Source organism: Argopecten irradians, chromosome 16 (genome assembly GCF_041381155.1).
Source record: "Argopecten irradians isolate NY chromosome 16, Ai_NY, whole genome shotgun sequence".
NCBI classification, from domain to species: domain Eukaryota; kingdom Metazoa; phylum Mollusca; class Bivalvia; order Pectinida; family Pectinidae; genus Argopecten; species Argopecten irradians.
In genome coordinates, this window is record NC_091149.1 from 4,902,403 (window position 1) to 4,919,182 (window position 16,780).

The window sequence follows — 16,780 nt, forward strand, 5'->3', positions numbered from 1 at the left end:
TTCCCACGCACTTGAAACATATATACACGTAAATATATATAATTCCATGAGACAAAATTTCATATTTAAATCTTTATCTCAATAAAACAATGTGTCTGTTCATAACCTGACATGATTCAATTCATGAAGACAGACAAGTTATTGAAAATGATAAATGTATTGCTTATTTTATCCTTTAACGTGTAGAATTGTTTCAATGGTTCTATATTCTGTACAGGTTTGTGATCAGATAAGAATTTTGCAAAGTTTGTGCTGTCTATTTAAACCTGAGAAGTAAACATATGATAGCTCCATTTGTATTTAATCTTATATAGGAAATAACAAGATATTTAGTAAATAAATCGGTAGAGTACAGATTTGAAGATTTTTCGTCTGATATATTCAAATTGTGATAACTCGGAGCATGTGGTCTTTTAAATGAATTCCAAACTGGGTAAATGTTATCAGAAAAAACATGTCGTATTAATCGTGATTATATGACATTGCGTTCCCGCATATTGCGGTCACATATGGCATATATATGTGTGTCGCGCAATAAAGTATATCTAATTAACTATTAATAAATCTCTAAAATATAGAAATTTGATACTGAGATTATTTAACGTAGACAAAGGAATTGGAAACAATTTGATATATTGTGTTGAGTATTTCGTGTGTTGAGCAAATCGTGTGAAGTTATACATGACGGTATCACGCTGTGCAAATGCTTCTCAGGCGTTTCGATCGCTCTGCCAGTCGGGGTGTATATTATAATATCGTGGTATTAAAAACTACATAGTCTTCAGTATTTGTTTTAAGTTCCTTTGCTGTGGTAAATTAAATTGAACCTTAACACCTATGGGGGCAAATTATAAACACACTACCTCATAATGTAGGAATAAAATTGTCTTAATCGTGGAATCCTGCCAATGCAAATATTTTAAACAAACGACAGACATTATTTTTTTAATAATTCTAAATCTGTCGGGTGATGAATTGAAATGTTTGTTTTACAACTATCATCCTTGATTGGGGCCGGATTAGCATTGAAAGAAAGTCTATTTGATTAAAATCTGTCAAAGGGGCCAGCTTTGTTTGGTGACATATCTGTCAATTTTGGCCACCCGGCTGCTTCCATGTTATTTGTTATATAACACTAGAGTTAGCACGTTATCTTAAGACTGTTTTCAATAGCTGACCTACCGAAGTTCTCCTTTGTCTCATAGATACAAGAACTTTGAATTTGTTTTTGTAATTCAACAAAAGGGGCACTTGCATAGGCATTTCATTTAAATTAAATATTGAAGAAAAAAATTCCAAAATTTAAAAAACTTTTTAAGTAAAATAAAAAGAACATTTAACATCTATTTACATATCAGGATATGTTTTTGTAGTTTTGACAGTGAAGTTTATAAATCTTTCACCTTTTTTCCGGTTGTAAATCTTTTATGTTGATTTAAATTGTCGGAATTTTTTACAGTCCCCACCCTACCCCCATATTTCTCCAGCTGTTACATTGTTGGCTCGTGTTCCAAAAGATATATCGGGTAGTTTATCTGTCGATGGATCTGTGATAGTCGTATACTCAAACGTACACCGATAGACTTGATATACTCGAACACCCACCAAACACACGACTGATCATATATATCTACAGTATGGAGAATATGTGCTGGAAAAAAATTCTGGAACTTAAATTGAATATTCTTCATATTGAAGATGAAATTTGTAAGTTTGTAAATTAATTTTTATCTTCAATAAGAATTTTTGTGTTAGAAAAAAATTAAATTTGAGTTGAACATTATTCATGTTAAAGATGAACTTAGCAAGTTTGTTCACTAATATCTTGCTTGTATTTAATCTCCAATAGAATTATTTATAATTTAGAGATCAATTCAATAGAAAGAAATATGTGTATGCAGTTTTATTTATCTTGCATGATTTTTCTATGATTTATTTTGTTTCTTTTTATAGTGCATTTTGGAAGCAAAATTATTTTAAAATTGTATAATTTTTTATTTAATTTTAAAGCAATTCTATATCCATTCATCTTATCATAATAATGTGAACTTGTGACTTTTCACACTTTTGAATGTTATAAATAACTTGTACTTAAGTAGATTTCAAGTTTTGTAGTATATCCATGCATGTGTGATTAATTTGATTAATATTTCACACCTATTAATGTTTTTTCTCTGCATTCTCTGACTTTCATTCAGGCACAAGTTTTATTGTTGCAGGCATGTTAATCAAGCTACAATGTGTTTGAAAGTAGTAGGTAATTTGAGATAAAAATGTCATCTTTTGTTATTCAGTTCATTCCTTTCTACGAGACGACGATGTGGTTCTGAATGAGTTGGAGAAGAAGGATGCTAACAATAAATGTTTGATGTTAATAAAGAAACCAAAGACAGGTGCTAGACAGGTAAGTACTAACGACAAAATAATTAAGGTGTTAATTAGAAAGGAAGTACTAACGACAAGACAATTTAGGTGTTAAATAGACAGGTTAAGTTTATGTAACAAGACTCCTTGATTATAATCAAATCTTTATCAGGTCATATTTGGTCAGTTGGATGGGGCTTTGGTGGCCAAGTGGTTAAGATATCACAAGTTTGAATCACATGTGGGGCAGTTGCAAGGTACTGACACTGGACAGTGGTTTTTCTCCGGGTACTCTGGCTTTTCTCCATAAACAAGCCTGGCACATCCTTACATAACCCATGGCTGTTAATAGGACATTAAATTAGTAAAACCCAATAAACCCTGGTCAGTTGAAATAAAAATTATTTACCATACTTAACTTGCTGTTTCTAGTATATATTAGCCCTAATTATAAATGAATTTTGTTGTTGATGGGTCAAATCTTAAACAAAATCTAGTTTATAGACTTTCTTCTGGTAAACCATAAGGAATAGAGTAGTAATTAGTAAAATGATTTACCCTCAGGGCATTATATAATTGGTCAGTCAAGTGGTGCAATTATCACGTTATCTTGTCCTTCAGGTGTTAGACAATTAATTTAATCAATATAGCAGAGAGATATCTTCTAATTATGTTAAGAACTGTCTGAGTACTAATTAACCTAATTATTCCAGGAGTAATATAATTTAGAATTTTAGTAGACGTTGGTCATATACTGGCTGGCTTTCTCAAGTAGTATCTGTAGATCATGGTGATTCTTGTGCCTTTGATATTTTTTATCGGTGTGTTTCGATGGAATTTTACAAGATGTTCAGGAAGAAGGTAAAATCAATCTTCTTGTTTATAAAGACAACACCTGGCTCTGATTTCTTGAAACAAAAGCGCAGACTTATGTCAAAAGGAAATGGTGCCTGATCAATTGTTTAGTTATACGATCAATTGTTTAGTTATACAAGTTGAATGTAAGAAAAATATGGACCTGAAATAGTGTTTGTTATTGAAAAGTATTCATCAGGGGAAAAATCAATGGAATGTTCATTTTAGGCACCACTTCATGTACATATTGTATATTGAAATGAACATTATTAATTGTCATAATGTCCTGAGATTTTTCCTTGTGGTTGGTGGGTGTATATAAACAAAGACTATGGACTAGATCATACTAACCAGGGCAAGAGTTTTGGACACTTGAAAGTTTTGCTAAAGTTTTGAACAAATTAGTTTATACACTTATTTATGTGTTTTCCTGATTTGTTTGCTTTGTCAAATAATAAATCAATATACAGATAATGTAATTGTGATTACGTAATTAAGATATGATAATCAATTGGATATTATACACTTGGATTTATGTGCATGGAACAAGATTGAAATATATTTTGAGTAGATAAATTTTGAAATTCAATAACCATATTCGATCCAATAAGTACCGTCTCTTCACTTTTTGAAGCCCCAATTTCACCTTTCATGAATTAAATGCAGCTCCTTGGTGCTTTTTTGGTCAAATATGGTATTTGTCTTAAAATAATGATGTGATGATTTTTTGCTTGTATTGCTTTTATCTGAATATTAGGATCTAACAATAACTTTTATATTCAAATTAACAATACATAAAAAAGTAGAATATTCTTTATATTGAATGTGTTGACATGCAATCACTTAAAGATGCTCCACCGCTGACAAATGGTATTTTTTCACTATCAAAAACAGGAGCAGACGATTTAATATTTTTCTTTAGTTACAAAAAATACTTACTTTACACCATTACCATCATTGAAAAGTTTGAGCTTCTAATTTTACTTCAAGTTAAAAGTATGAAAAATAATTAATTGCATCCCGAAAAAAATCCGTGGCAAAATGTCCTATATGGAATGAAGTACTGATTGCGCATGCACCAAAGGCAAAATTAATTATTTTGTATTATTTTTTTGTGTTAATTAGACATATATATACACGATTAAACACCAATTATTGTTCAAATGATGAATATCATTTATGCTCTGTCGGCGGTGGAGCATCTTTAATTATGCAATATAAAGATCATTGTTACAATGTAATTAGAAAGATAATTAATTTTTTAATTTTCTATACAGATGCTGAAGTCACAGAGCTGGGCCAATCTGAGCGTGTCCGACTCCAATTTATACAAACAATTGGATGGCACTTTCCATGGCGACGGACGACGACACGCAAAATATAGGGTAAGGTCTTAAGTTTATAGGTGAAAGGTCACTTTCTAAATACCGGGTAATCACATCTTAACCAAGACAATTAGTATTAATTAACAATTGAACAAATAGAATACAGTTACTGTATGAATAACAGATATTTCCTTTAATTTTAATCATATCATTTCATAAAAAGATCATCATGCAGAGCTCAGCAATTTTGTTTGTTGAATTTTTAAATTATGCTTAATTTGATAAACATACTGACAAGAACAGAGTATTTCTAGATTATTTGATAAAATCACATTGAATTATGCACAATTGCCTTCATTTTGTGGTCCAATAGCTATATGTACTGACTGCTGGTCAGTGGTTTTTCTCTGGGTACTCCAGATTCCTCCATCATTAAACCTTGCACGATCTTACATGACTCGATATGGCTGTTAATAGGACGTAGAACTAATCAAACCAAACCAACACTATTGGTAACTAAAAGTTTATTCTGAATTTTTTCTTCTTACAGATGCGGAGAAAACAGTCCGATCTTCAACAGTTGCCACCAGAGGGCGTTTCAAGTCTATCCAACAGTTTAACTGACCACTCCAACAATAACTTGTCGACCAGTTCATCAGACAAGGAAAATCATTGGAGGGAGGATATCGACGACTGGAGGTCAGAGGTCATGTCTGAACGATCCTACCAATCAAGTACTCTGTCTCATTCACAGTCACAGTACAGACAGAGGGACGGCCAATCAAATTACAGGATACATAATTACGGTGGAAGGGAGATAAACAATAATAAGAAATTGTCCAATGGAAATAGAATGTACAGTAGTCATAATGATATTTATTCACATTCGAAACCGTCGCGGATGTTTGAGAAAGAGACAAAAGAAAACCGTGCGTTGAAAAGTGATGAATTGTATAAGCCGGTTCGGAGGGAGGCTGATATCAAGGAGGAAGAGCCAGTGTCAGAACAAGTGTCAAGGTCACATAGTCTTGGAGACTTGACAACGGGTTTGACCTTGTCTCTTGTGGGACAGCGAAAATATGAAAGTTCGCAGCATGTGGCTGGTGAAAAAATGTCCCTTACACTACCAAAGGATACCAGCAAAACACCGGAGGATATTAAAAATAAATTAGTGAAGTCTAAAATGGAATCTAAAAAAGATTCCAGGGAAGCTACAGCAAAGAAGGAATCAGTTGTGAGTAAAAGTGAAACTAATGTGAATAGTCCTGTGGCTCCGGCGAAGCCACGCCGTTCACTTCCTGTCGTTCCGAGAGGGAGTGATGTGTCGGAAAAGAAGAAACATTACACAGAAATGGTGCGACAGCGAATCAATGTCCACAGTAGTATGAGCGGGTCTTCATCACGACAGTCTGTCAATACACCACAGTCGACTAGCGACCAATCAAAACGTGTCAGTGGAACACCGTCAGACCGCGAAGTGTCGGATCTTCTAGACTCGCAATCGTCTGATACTTCATCAAAGTCTTCACACTCGAAAGAAAGTCAAAATGGCAAATTGGAGAATATATCGGAACATAGGGCCTCGGCTCCAGTGGAGAAGTCCGACAATACGTTAGACACATCAGATTTCGAAGCTGGGAATTACGCGACGATGCCATCTAGTGTTCGTGGTGAATCAGGGGTTACAACTGTGACTTCAGTCAGCAGTACGGCCGATTCAGGATATTCTACAAACGATCCTGAAAACGATGTGTATTCTTCGTCATCGTATTCTAAAAGTTTACAAAAATTCGCCCAGAGTTTGTATACAAATGGGAAGGGGTACGGAGGGAGTCACCGGCGTGACTCGACGAGTCAACGGGAGCCCGTGGACTTTAACTCGCCCTTCAGTCCACCTAATGCGACCAGTAGTCCCACCAAAGTCAATGCTCCTGGATTTCCAAACTCAAACAATAGTGACAGCAAGTTAAGCACAAAGAGTTTGGAGCCAAATAGGAGACATTCTTCAGTGATGAGGTCAGTATCAAATGGTGACATTGACCCCGGGGTCAGGCCAGTGTCGTACGGTGCAGGTAGTCCACCAGCCGCCATGGGCAACTTGTCTGTTTATAGTGCTGTACCCGTGAATAGGGTACCAAGGGCAGACAACTCACACAGCCAACCAAGGGGACGTAACTCTTCACCACAAAGGGGGCATAAATCTGTGGTGTCACCAACACAGAGGCAGGGATATCAAAATAACAACGGACAAAATTATGTTGTATCGCCAAGTAATCAACATCCGTCACCTGCCGTAAGGGGACATAACTCTGTTGGTTCACCGACAAATCGTCATGTGTCTCCAGTGCAAAGGGGACATCATTCTGTAACTTCACCAACAAATCGCCATTTTTCACCTGCCCAAAGGGGACATAACTCTGTCAGTTCACCAACGAATCGTCACATGTCACAGGTGCAAAGAGGTCCAAGTTCTGCGAATTCTCCAGCGAATCGACGGATATCTCCTGCACAAAAAGTGTATAATTCTATGACGTCGCCACCCAATCAGGCTAAGGCTGTGCCTGCATGGAATAATGTCGGCTCCAAAATGATACCTCCTACCTCTAGCAGTACTGGTGCTTATCATGGACATTTTAAAACAATTCAGAATAATATTGACTCTCAAAATCGTCCCAGCCAACAAGGGGGAAATCCGTTCATCAGGAACAGAGAGCAGCCCACAGGTCAGGTCAAAGAAACTGTTGTAGACTATAGGTCAAGATCACCAAGGTCAGATCGTCCAAGGTCACCCAGGTCAGAAAGGCAAAGGTCGCCTCGATCTGACCAAAGGTCACCTCGTGGTGAACCGCCAAGGATTTTAGATTATCCAGTAAACGCATTGACCTTGAACTTGAAACACACTCGTTCACAGTATAATCCATCTACAAGCCAACCAGGTCACTCAACTGTGACTCGACCAATGAAAGCGAACGTTTCTCATTCAAACACATCACAGTACAGTACGTTGCCTGGCAACTTCAAATTCAACACTAAATCGGAAGAAGACAGTCAAAACTGCAATACACCATGTTTGTTCCAGATTCTTTTGTCACATGAGCTGGCATCTGTTCGTTTTACGATTGAAGACAAATCAGTGTTGTTCAATAACATGAGACTATGTGAGTGCTCTGTCGCTTTACCCGTGCTACGCAAATTGCCAAAGAAAGACAACTCTCTTCCTGTTTCACCTCAGGGGAAATATGCACAGTTGGGCGGACCAGGCAGTGCATTCAAACCTGTGAAAATTCCTTCCAGTAACGTTTCCTTCACCATGGTAACGGTAGCTGATGTCTCCAGACAACTCAGTCAGTACTGCGATGTTGGAGAGCTCCAAAAAGGGGACATAATCGTGGAGGTATGTAAAGCAGAGACAAATCAAATTTTGCTATAATTTTTGCAAATCCAACTTTGCATTCTCAAGTGGAAAAATCAAGTGAAAGCTTCAAATAATCTGAAAACTTTCAGTTTAATGTAATTTTTAAGTGGAAAATTTACTCAATACTAGTTAAAATGAAAACAAAAGGCACTTTAATGTTTAGAATTCTGAAAATACTACTCAATACTGTGCCTTATATAATATTGGGTCGATATTTCACCTTTTTACCTTTAGTACATCGACCACCTTCTCACTTTTAACGTTAGTGTTTATCATAATGACAAATACTCAAAGGCAATAATTAAATTTTCACTTCATTAATCAAATTTAAATATATATTTATTTATATCTACAACTGCATACTTACTAGATTTCAAGACATCTGATTTAACAAATTTGATACACTGTTCATGGTTTATTGGACATGTTTAAAATTTGAGAAATTATCTTTTACAGGTGAATGAGAATCTAGTAATGGCAGATTCAGTGTCTGGGATCAAAGCTCGGATACAGGAAGGACCAGAAGAGTTTGTGTTCACTGTAGCAAGGGCAAGGTCATCTACATCTTCCCCAAAGGTATTGATGGAGACTTTTTGAGTTATCTGCCCTTAAATAGAGTTATCTACTCTTAGATAGAGATATTTGTTTTTGAATAGAGGTATTTGCTCTTAGAGAGTTATCTGTCCTTCAATGGAGTTATGTGTCCTTAGATTGAGTTATCTGTCCTTAAATAGAGTTATCTGCTCCAAGATAGAGTTATCTGCTTTAGATAGAGTTATCTGCTCTTCCATGTGTTGTCTGCCCTTAAATAGAGTTATCTGCTCTTAGATAGAGTTTTCTGCTCTTAGATAGAGTTATTTGCACTTAGATAGAGTTATCTGCCCTTGGATGGAGTTATCTGTCCTTAGATAGAGTTATCTGCCCTTGGATGGAGTTATCTGCTCATAGAGTTATATGCTCTCAGTTAAAAATAAAAGAAAGACTGATAAAATGGCAAAATTATTACAACCAGATGTTTAGCTTTTAAATCCAAATTATTTTGATATCTCTGTTATTTCTAGAATCAGAAAGAATCTCAATCTGAGGTGGAAAACCTAAAGAAACAGTTGGAGTCGATGAAACAGGAACTCAAACGAAAGGAACGTGCAATCAGAGAACTTAACGCCATGTTACCATGGAAACCTGAAAGTGAGGCTGTCAACGGTACCCAAGAAATCAATGGCAATTGTTACCCTAGTGACTCGTTAGTTAGTGGACTCAGTGAGGACGAGTTTATTGTGTGAGATTTGTAAGTGGGATTGGTGAAGATAAATTTATCGTGTGAGATTTGTAAGTGGGATCAGTGAGGACGAGTTTATTGTGTGAGATTTGTAAGTGGGATTGGTGAAGATAAATTTATCGTGTGAGATTTGTAAGTTGAGTCAGTGAGGATGAGTTTATTGTGCGAGATTCCTTAGTGGACTCTGTGAAGATGAATTTATCTTGTAAGATTCCTTATTGGAATTGGTGAGAATGAATTTATTGAGAGGTTCTCTTGTGGACTCGGCAAGGATGAAATTGTGTGAGGTTTGATGGAATTTTGTGGCACTGTCTTGCCCAAAGGACGTCTATGATATTTTATAATGTATAAATATGTATTAGCAATATTCTTTAAAGTATCCACCGAAGAAGAAATTTTAGCAATAAGGATGTCAGATCTGATTTAGATTTGTTATAAGGGGTCATTCTACCTCGTATGTCTTAAACGAGTGAATTTTGCAGAGATATTTGTTGGCAATACTTATTCTCAATGAATGTGAGAAAAGAGTGTGTACTGGAGTGAATGTCTATGTAAAGCAATTATGAAAAATCTTATTAGAAAAAAGAGGCATATTTACTGACAAAAAAATATATATAATAGACCAGAATATTCAAATACATACAGCAAGCATTTGTAGCATGTGTTTCTATTTCATAAAGAAAGATTATAAAATAATAGGACCATTATACGGTAATTACAATGTAAGTAACAGTATGGCAAACTCAGAGTCATATTATTATATGGTACATTGAAAACATGTAAAATAAGATTACTTCTAAAATGTATACATTTACAGTTTTCCCAAGGGGATGTTATTGAATCTTTTACAATTATCAAATTATGTGTTACGCATATATACACAATGTTGGCAATACAGTGTCAAATTCTTAGTTGATAGACATAGTATTTTATTCGGGTTAAATTCTAAATTTTATTTCTATTAAAGATGTATTTACTTGGTTCAAATCAAATTTTTATTCCTTCAGAAAATATTTTCTGTTATTGTGTCATTTTTGTGACAAGGGAGGTAATTATAAAATAAACCATAGAATGTTGGAGATTTATATTTAATAAATAAACTATATAGCTTTATCATATTTAGATAAACTTTTTCAATAATATATGTAAAACTTTGGAAATTGTCAAAATTCATCAGCAATTGAGTTGATACATTATAAGATTATAGCATCCAGAAGACTTTCAAATCAAGAAAATGGCAGTTAGAGAGACAGAAATGTTATTGATATTATTTTATTTGTTCCCCCCTATGATTTCATAATGAACTGATCCAGTTTTAGAATCGGAGTTCAAAAGTGTTTTCAGGTTTGAATGAAAACATTTTATAAGTACACTATGTTAAGTTGAAATGTTATCAATTATGCTATGTCTGAGTTTAATTTTATTTTAATTTTCAACTCTAGTTTATATTCGGATATCATATTAACGAAAAAGTGAAATACACATTTCTTGATTAGTATAAAAAATATGAAGATTGTTATATGTGATAAGAAATTTTATACTCAATTATAAAATAGATATTTTCCTTTAATATTTCTCTATCTATTTTATATTCAGTGAGAAAATGGATATTTTCCTTTTTGTTTTTCTTATAAAATCCTTACTGGTCTGTACTTTAATCTAGTACTAGTTACACAGAATAATGTGTATAAATGGTAATATCATACAATTATAAAATAAATGGTGCTGATGTGTTAACAGGATCTATAAATATTCTGTAATCTAGACTTTGTAATTCATAAAATCTGTGCCTTTAACACACTGGATCTCACCTACATTTACATAATGGATCCAACCATAGATTCATATCGTTCGGTCCATTCAGATACCAAGGGATGAGAGAGTTATATTTGTTTTGTAGTAAAAGTATATTGTTATTTTATATTTATTTTTGTATGTCAATTTCTGCCATATTTGAATTTCTATAATAAAGGAAAATTCAAATCTATATGTTGGTGTTTGTTGTTAAAAAAAAATAACTATAAACTGTCAAATTGACGCACGGCAAGCAAAGATCGTGCATCAAAATAAATTTTGCTGTGTCAATGACCCGAGGTCGCGGGTTAATGGATGCCTTGTATACAGAAATCAAAGTGCATTGTACATACATTTAAACTATTTTAGCTTGCTACAAATATGTTCCAAGAGTCATTTTCAAATAAAACATGAAACAAAAATGGACATCTAATCAATAGAAATCGAAATGCAGCTATTTCTTGAAGTACCAAATTAATGGCAAAGCATGGCCAGCAACCCATTTCTTATTAAGATTGAAAGAGTTACCTCCCCTTCAACATTCTTGACTATTAGAGTTATTTCCCTTAGCCTCTTCAGAAATGAAAATGTAGACTTTCATCAGAGATTTAGATAGTAATTAAATTACATGGAAGGATATCAATTCTTAAAAGGTTTTCAAATAAAAAAATGTATCAAGTATTTTTTTAGATTTAGGCTTAATATCTTGAGTATTCTTTATATCAAAACTCGTTTTCTTTTATGATAACTGCCATTCTTCTTCATTCAAACCAGAGATTTAAATATAATTCTGTTCAAACCAAGGATTTATAAGTGAGAAGGATTCGTGACTGTCTCTTTACACTACTAAACACCACACGAGACGCCTATGAACCGGGAATAAAAACCGTTTTTCTCAACAAATACTTGTCTTATCAAGTCAAACGAAACACCAATGTAAAGTTTATTAAATTTTACAACGTTTATTACTTGCTTTAAGGACGGAAAATTTAGGAAATATGTCTTAAAATTTCGTTAAAAAGTACGACAGCTCATGAAATGACGGCCCCGCTTCAAAAAGTGAGACGGTAACCCTCGTATCCGCAAGCTACATCAAAGGCTGCGCCGGCAGATATCAAAGGAAAACGGTCGTCGCCCAACGTCACGGTCAGTGCACAAACACAAAAGCTCCTACGTTGTACTCCCCCCCAAAACCCAGTGTGACTTATCCTTCTCATATACGTCCTTGTTCAAACCAGCAATGGTATTAAAAAATTACAACAACTTTAAAATTTGAAGGGGAATGCTCGTCCGCGGAACGCGTTTGCGGGGGATATTGTTTTGGGCTCCGTCCGAGATTATTTTCTGGGCTATAGCTCAAAAACCATTCAACGCAGCTCCATGAAACTTTCAGAATATATACAGACATTTACAAGTGCCCTGATTGTGGTTTTTGCTATCGTGAACCTTCTATTTTGAGAATTTTTTTTCCGTTACCGGGGAAACTTAGTCAAAAATACCAATTTTTTTCCCTTTTGTTTCCGGACTATAACTCTAAAACCGATCAACGTACGTAGCTCCATGAATCTTTCTGATTATATCAAAAGAGTACACTGTAGCCTTGTCTGCCTTTTGCTGTTGCGGGCCTTCAATTTTTGGATTTTTTTTTTCTTCTGTTACCATGGAAATTAGTCAAAAATACCAAATTACAGTTTCTTTTTGTTACCTGCTGTTATTATTATTTTTTCAGTTTTGCAACCATTTAAGGTTCTACTTGAATATGGGTTTTTATACCAACTGCGGGGCGCGGGGGATGATGCCACGCTTTGCGGCTCCTTGTACTTTTTTTTCAGTTTTACAATATTCGCATACATTATGATTGAATAATTGTTACTTTGACATATATTTTAGTTTGTATACCAATTGCGGGGCGCGGGGGATAATGGATAATGGACTCCATGTTTAAATTTGTCTAATATATTGGCAAATTAAAAAAACAACTAATATATAGGCAGTAAGAGCGGACTAGAGGAAGGCTTGCTCATCAATAAAGTCGGTTACAAAGTAGTCGCTGGAAAGATTAGGTCTCGCTTCAAAAAATGCTTTTGAAATGACAAGAAAATTACGTGAAAATGGGGCATACAATACTATCTTGTCAAAATAGCCTTCTTCAAAACCTGAAACTAACAAACTAAATGCATTTACCAACAATTTAGCCGAACATTCTCAAACAAATCTCAACAATAGAAGTCCTTCATGCCAGACTAAATCATAAGCTTTCTCTAAGTCTAGAAATACCGCTATAGCATGATGGGTTTTACTTAGCGAGACTTTAACTTCTGACGTGAGCCTAATGAGCGAGTCTAGTGTAGACCTATTGTTTCTAAACCCGCTTTCTTAATAGGTACATGTATTGTTTTAATCTACATATGGGAGGGGGATTAAGGCTGTGGGTCTATAGGATGCTGGATCTTGCTTACATGTATCTTTATATAACTTACATGTATGTATTGAAAAAACGATAGCACTGTCCCAGGAATGTGGGTAGGTACCCGATTTTAGAATGGTGTTTTACAGATCTAATATGATTTCATTAGCGTTATTCTTACAATGTTTCATAATGGTATAACTTTTCTTAGAAATAAGAGCTTTGAGGTATTCCTGCATTGCGAAGGGGTGATTTAGAGTGTTATCGTTATTTCCCAAATCCCTAAGTTCCTCCCTAATGCTGTCTAAGGTGTTGCCCTTATTGTCCATATATTTGCATCTTTTTTATTAATTGTACTTAAAAGGTAGCAAGACAAGTCACGTGCTTATACCTCATTCATGCCATTGGCCGAAATATAAATTGTATTATGGGTAACTAGCGATCACGTGATTGAGTGTTTACTTCCATATATAGTGATAGTTTGCTTGCCATTTTTTCGCAAAATTGATTTATTTAAAAATATTTAGACTCCAAAATGTTATTATATATTGCATGCATATCATTTTGACTTGCACATATGTACTGTTTCACTATGAATAATGGCCTGAAATGAGTTATAAAGCTGGTCCTTTCACGCTTTATCTATAAATAATTAATGCGAATTGGCAAATTCAATGGATCTAACCGTCTAATCTAGGATCAGCGAAGATCGGCTACTCCCGGCTAAATTCGTAGAATTCTAAATTTATATATATTTATTTGCTTTAGGTTTCAGAACAGATAAATATATCACAAATAAAAAAGATATCCGTTAAAAGGCCAAATGATATATATGAAATACCATGTCAGAGAAATCACTATATTGGGAGTAAACACACAATCATGTGATCACTAGTTACCCATAATACAATTCCGTATTTCGGCCAATGGCATGAATGAGGTATAAGCACGTGACTTGTGTTACTACCGTGATTTCACTACACAGAACGCGTGATAGGATGAATTCCTCGCGGGTTGGGGTTTCATTTCCAAGATTTGAAATTGCTAAACAATATCACCATATCATTGTTTAATATCCATATTCTTTCCAACCAAATGGTAAACCTTCTGCGTAGCCCATCTAGGACACTTTTGGGAAGCTGATACAGCTAGTATTACATTTAAATCTTGGGAGTCTGTATACGTAGTGTGAGTGACTAGTCAACGGCGAGCTGACAGTGAGCTGAGTGAGTGAGCTGACGAGTGAGCTTGAAATACGATATATAGCTGATGCTGAAGTGATCATGAGTGAGCTGGAGAGAGGGGCAATGGTGTGGAATGAGTCAGAGAAGTTGCTAAACCCACAGGGACTTGTAACGTAGGTTGTGAGAAAGTCTGTTGTGTATACATGTGTACTAGGCCTATATACTATATAAAAGGACAACCTACATTACAAGTCCCTATGGCTAAACCTGCCTATATTATGAGTTTTTTTTAATTGTTTTTGCCTAATACATAGATTATATATTAGGCAAAAAAATTAAAAAGGCCCAATAATATAGGTAGGTTTAGCGGACTACCAGAGAGGGCGTCTGAGGAATAGACAAAATTCAGTCGTATGATGTGTAATGTGTAGACTATTTTGAAAATATCACTGTATTTATCATCACTGTTGTTAAATATTGTTTGTACAATACTTGTGTTACCAACATTTATTTATTTACAAATGTTTACGCCAAAGCACGAATTAATTATATTCTGAATACACCTACAATACTAATAGTGTCCAGAAATGCCGGGACGGGAGTCCTAATTTTCAGTTTTTATTTGGATTTTATATACTGCTTCATTATGAAATATATCAAAAGCTGCATGAGTCGTAGAAATTTGATCCGGTTTCCCGGATTATTTGGACTGTTCCGGGATAAGTTGCTTTGGAGGGGACTCGGCAGGGAATAACATTGCATCCACATTGTTTCACCCCTGACTACACCCCTGTACCCATTACTTAAACTAATTGGTTTGCTGCTAATTGCCACGTGGTCCCTTGATGATGACGTCACTCAGAATTCATAACTTCGATTACAAATTAGCCTGAAAGTTTAAACATGTCATGATTAATTACGTTGGACGACCTGAGCATAGTTATGGTTCTAAAGTTCCAACATGATTGTCGTCAATCGATAAACTCCACTACAAGCTTACTGTAACTATATTTTGTTATTTCATTTTCCATTCCAGTCTTTGATGACACTGTGTGGTGTCTGTGTGGTGCACAGGGACCTGGCACGGATTTCTAACCAACGGTATTTTCTATATCTATATGATAGTATCTAGTAGATAAATACTGTTGGTAAGAAATTGGTGCAAGGTCCCTGTGGTGTGATGGGACCACTTGAAGTGATATACATGTGAGGCATACAATAGTAATATAAGACTCTTTCATATGTGGATATGAAGGATAGGGATATTCTACCGGAGGGTCACAAAATGTAGTAAAACCCGAGGCTTGAAAGAGTATTTTTCTTTCATACCTCGACGTTTTATTGCAACTTTACAACTATAATATCTCGCCATTTTGAAATAAATTCGAAGAAATCCACAGCTGAAAATCATTTTTTATACATGACAAATTATGTGATATTCTCAACAGAAATTCCGTTGTTTGCATCTTTTATAGTAAAACCAGTCAAGTTTGTGAAAAAAATGTTAAAATTTTATCGAGGAAATAGAAATTGTGTTGACGCCGTGACGTCACGAGGCTCATGTACATGTATTGCCCTAGACCAGCCAGTATTACACGTGTAAGTATGAAAGAATATAGTTGGTAATATAGGGCTTCCAATAGTAGTAAGGCTTATTATGGTAGTATGCATGGCTTATAATGGTAATACATGTATAAAGGGCTTATAATGGTAATATAAAGCTTACAATGGTAGTAAGGCTTATAATGGTAGTATACAGGGCTTATAATGGTAATATAAAGGGCTTATAATGGTAATATAAAGCTTACAATGGTAGAAAGGCTTATAATGGTAGTATACAGGGCTTATAATGGTAGTATAAAGGGCTTATAATGGTAATATAAAGGGCTTATAATGGTAATATAAAGCTTACAATGGTAGTAAGCTTATAATGGTAGTATAAAGGGCTTATAATGGTAATATAAAGGGCTTATAATGGTAACATAAAGCTTACAATGGTAGTTGGGTTTATAATGGTAAAATAAAGGGCTTATAAAGGGCTTATAATGGTAATATAAAGGGCTTATAATGGTAATATAAAGCTTACAATGGTAGTTGGGTTTATAATAGTAATAAAGGTCGTTCAATTATAGTATATGGCTTACAATCACAAGGGTC

At 34.8% G+C, this 16,780-nt stretch overlaps 1 protein-coding gene across 10 annotated transcripts in view; it reads left to right on the top strand.

Moving 5' to 3' along the window:
• Nucleotides 1–11,225, top strand: part of LOC138311067 (dentin sialophosphoprotein-like) — an 86,244-nt gene extending 75,019 nt beyond the window's left edge. For all 10 annotated transcript variants that reach the window (XM_069252497.1, XM_069252500.1, XM_069252498.1 and 7 more), the window contains 5 exons: nt 2,295–2,404; nt 4,497–4,604; nt 5,095–7,938; nt 8,416–8,535; nt 9,021–11,225. In XM_069252497.1, coding sequence (XP_069108598.1) covers nt 2,295–2,404; nt 4,497–4,604; nt 5,095–7,938; nt 8,416–8,535; nt 9,021–9,242 — 3,404 coding nt within the window. In that variant the 3' untranslated portion in view covers nt 9,243–11,225. The remainder of the gene's footprint in view (nt 1–2,294; nt 2,405–4,496; nt 4,605–5,094; nt 7,939–8,415; nt 8,536–9,020) is intronic.
• Nucleotides 11,226–16,780: the final 5,555 nt, after the last annotated feature.